The sequence below is a fragment of the Crocuta crocuta genome, unplaced genomic scaffold (assembly GCF_008692635.1).
Source record: "Crocuta crocuta isolate KB4526 unplaced genomic scaffold, BGI_CrCroc_1.0 scaffold138, whole genome shotgun sequence".
NCBI lineage: Eukaryota > Metazoa > Chordata > Mammalia > Carnivora > Hyaenidae > Crocuta > Crocuta crocuta.
This window is the reverse complement of record NW_027532585.1, coordinates 5,385,908-5,387,679: the sequence shown is the minus strand read 5'-3', so window position 1 is coordinate 5,387,679 and position 1,772 is coordinate 5,385,908. Positions and strand designations below refer to the sequence as shown.

The window sequence follows — 1,772 nt, the reverse complement described above, 5'->3', positions numbered from 1 at the left end:
CTCAGACCCAATTCAGGAAAAAGTTTTCCCTTCGAAGTTTGCTCTCCCAGTCCAAGGCTCGCCCACGCCCCACCTGCCCGCTGCGCCTCCGCGAGCTCCCGGGACTCGCTGCGAGCGCTGGTCCCGGAGCTGGAGGGCTCGGACCCCGCAACTCTCCGCCAGGATAGGGCATTTTAAAAAGGCACGGAAATTAAAAGCCAAGCACAAAAAGCTGCGGGTAAGTGCCGCGCCATCACCGCCTCCGAAGCCCGGGGTGCTGCGGACTCAGGATCCCCTTCCTCAAAACGAAACTTCGCCCTCCCACACCCAGCGCCACCGCACTGAAATTTGGAGGGGCTACCGCGAGTACCCCCTCGGAAAGACTCGGCAGTAAGAAAGCTAGCGGCGGCCTCGACTTACCCAGGAGCGGCAGCGCGAAGTACAAGGTCGCCAGGAACATGGTGCCGGCGCGCAGCTGGTCCCCGCCCCCCCAAAAATCCCGAGCCGCCGCTGGGTCTCGCCGGGGAAGCTCAGCATACACCGATGCCCGGACGGCCGCGCTGCTCCGGCCGCCCAAAGTTCAGCTCCATCCAGTGCGGGAGGAAACTCCCGGGTCCGTCCGCCGCCACCGCCGCCGGCGACTCAGCTCCCGGCGGGCGGCTAGCGCGAGGGTGGGAGGCGGTTCCGCTTTTAGGGGTTCAGGTCTGACCCAACCTGGAAGGGAGAGCGCGCTTTGAAATGAGAGCCGAGAGCGCTAGAGCCTCCCCCCGCCCCTCTGCCCTCCCCTGCTCCCGCCTTGGGGGACTTTCAGCGCCCGGGTGAGGGCCCACCCCTAACCCGGTCGGGGCGCAGGAAGGGGGCGCAGGGGGAGGGCATGTACGTGTATTGCGGGGAGCCGCCCGCAAGGGCAGGGTGGGGGATGGAGAGGTCGGACGCGGGCTCCCAAAGTCCAAGGGGTGTCTATCGGATCCAACCCAAGAGGCTGAACGCAAGCAAATAAATAAATATATATATAAATAAATAAATAACGTTACTTTCCGAGCGCTGCGAGCGGAGCCAGCAGCTGCCTGGAGTCGAAGCACACGGCGGCGGCAGCTCTTTCTCCAGCCCTGGCGCAGGAAGAGCCCCTTCTCCTTGGAAGTTCGCCGCCCCCTCCTCCAGCCAGCTTGCTTGCTCCGCTGCCGGCCCTCTTCACCCAAACCACCAATCGCTGTCCCTGGTCGCCGTCTCCCCCTCCTCCCTGGGCTCGCCTCCTTTCTGAGGCAGCGGGGCGATGGGGGAATCGACGTCCCGGCTGGGGCCGAAACCCGGCTCGCGCGCCCCTACCCGCCGTGGGCCGGCTCCCACCCGGGTGTCGGCGCCGTGCACACACTCGCCCAGAGCCCGGGACTCGGGCTCATCAACGCCACCGCCCGGGGCGAGCGCAACGACCCGCAGCCCTGGAGCGCCAGGGCAGGTGCAGCCCGGAATCGAGAGCGCCCCCAGACCCCAAAGTTGAGGGGCGCCTGCAAAAGCGGAAAAGTGGGGAGGGGAGGCGGCGATGCGCTCCCAAACCCACAGATCGAGAAAACTCTCTCCAAATGCCACCAACCTGGACTCAATCGACCGTGTCCAGCTGTGTCGAAGAGCCAGTTTGTTTATTTATTTATTTTGGGGGGTTTCCCCGCCCCTTCCTTCCCTTTCCGGGCTCACTTCTCTGCGCTAGGAAGAAGATGCGGTAATCTTCGAGAGCTCAAAGGACTGAGTTGGGCCAGGACGATTTCCGAGCAGAGCTCCGGCTCTCGGATGCCCGT

At 64.6% G+C, this 1,772-nt stretch overlaps 1 protein-coding gene across 1 annotated transcript in view; it reads right to left on the bottom strand.

Moving 5' to 3' along the window:
* Positions 1 to 439, bottom strand: part of GFRA1 (GDNF family receptor alpha 1) — a 206,645-nt gene extending 206,206 nt beyond the window's left edge. Inside the window, exons 1-2 of the mRNA XM_077779525.1 lie at positions 237 to 439; positions 1 to 153 (exon numbers count right to left, since the gene is read on the bottom strand). The exon at positions 1 to 153 is cut by the window's left edge and continues 61 nt beyond it. Coding sequence (XP_077635651.1) covers positions 1 to 153; positions 237 to 439 — 356 coding nt within the window. The remainder of the gene's footprint in view (positions 154 to 236) is intronic.
* Positions 440 to 1,772: the final 1,333 nt, after the last annotated feature.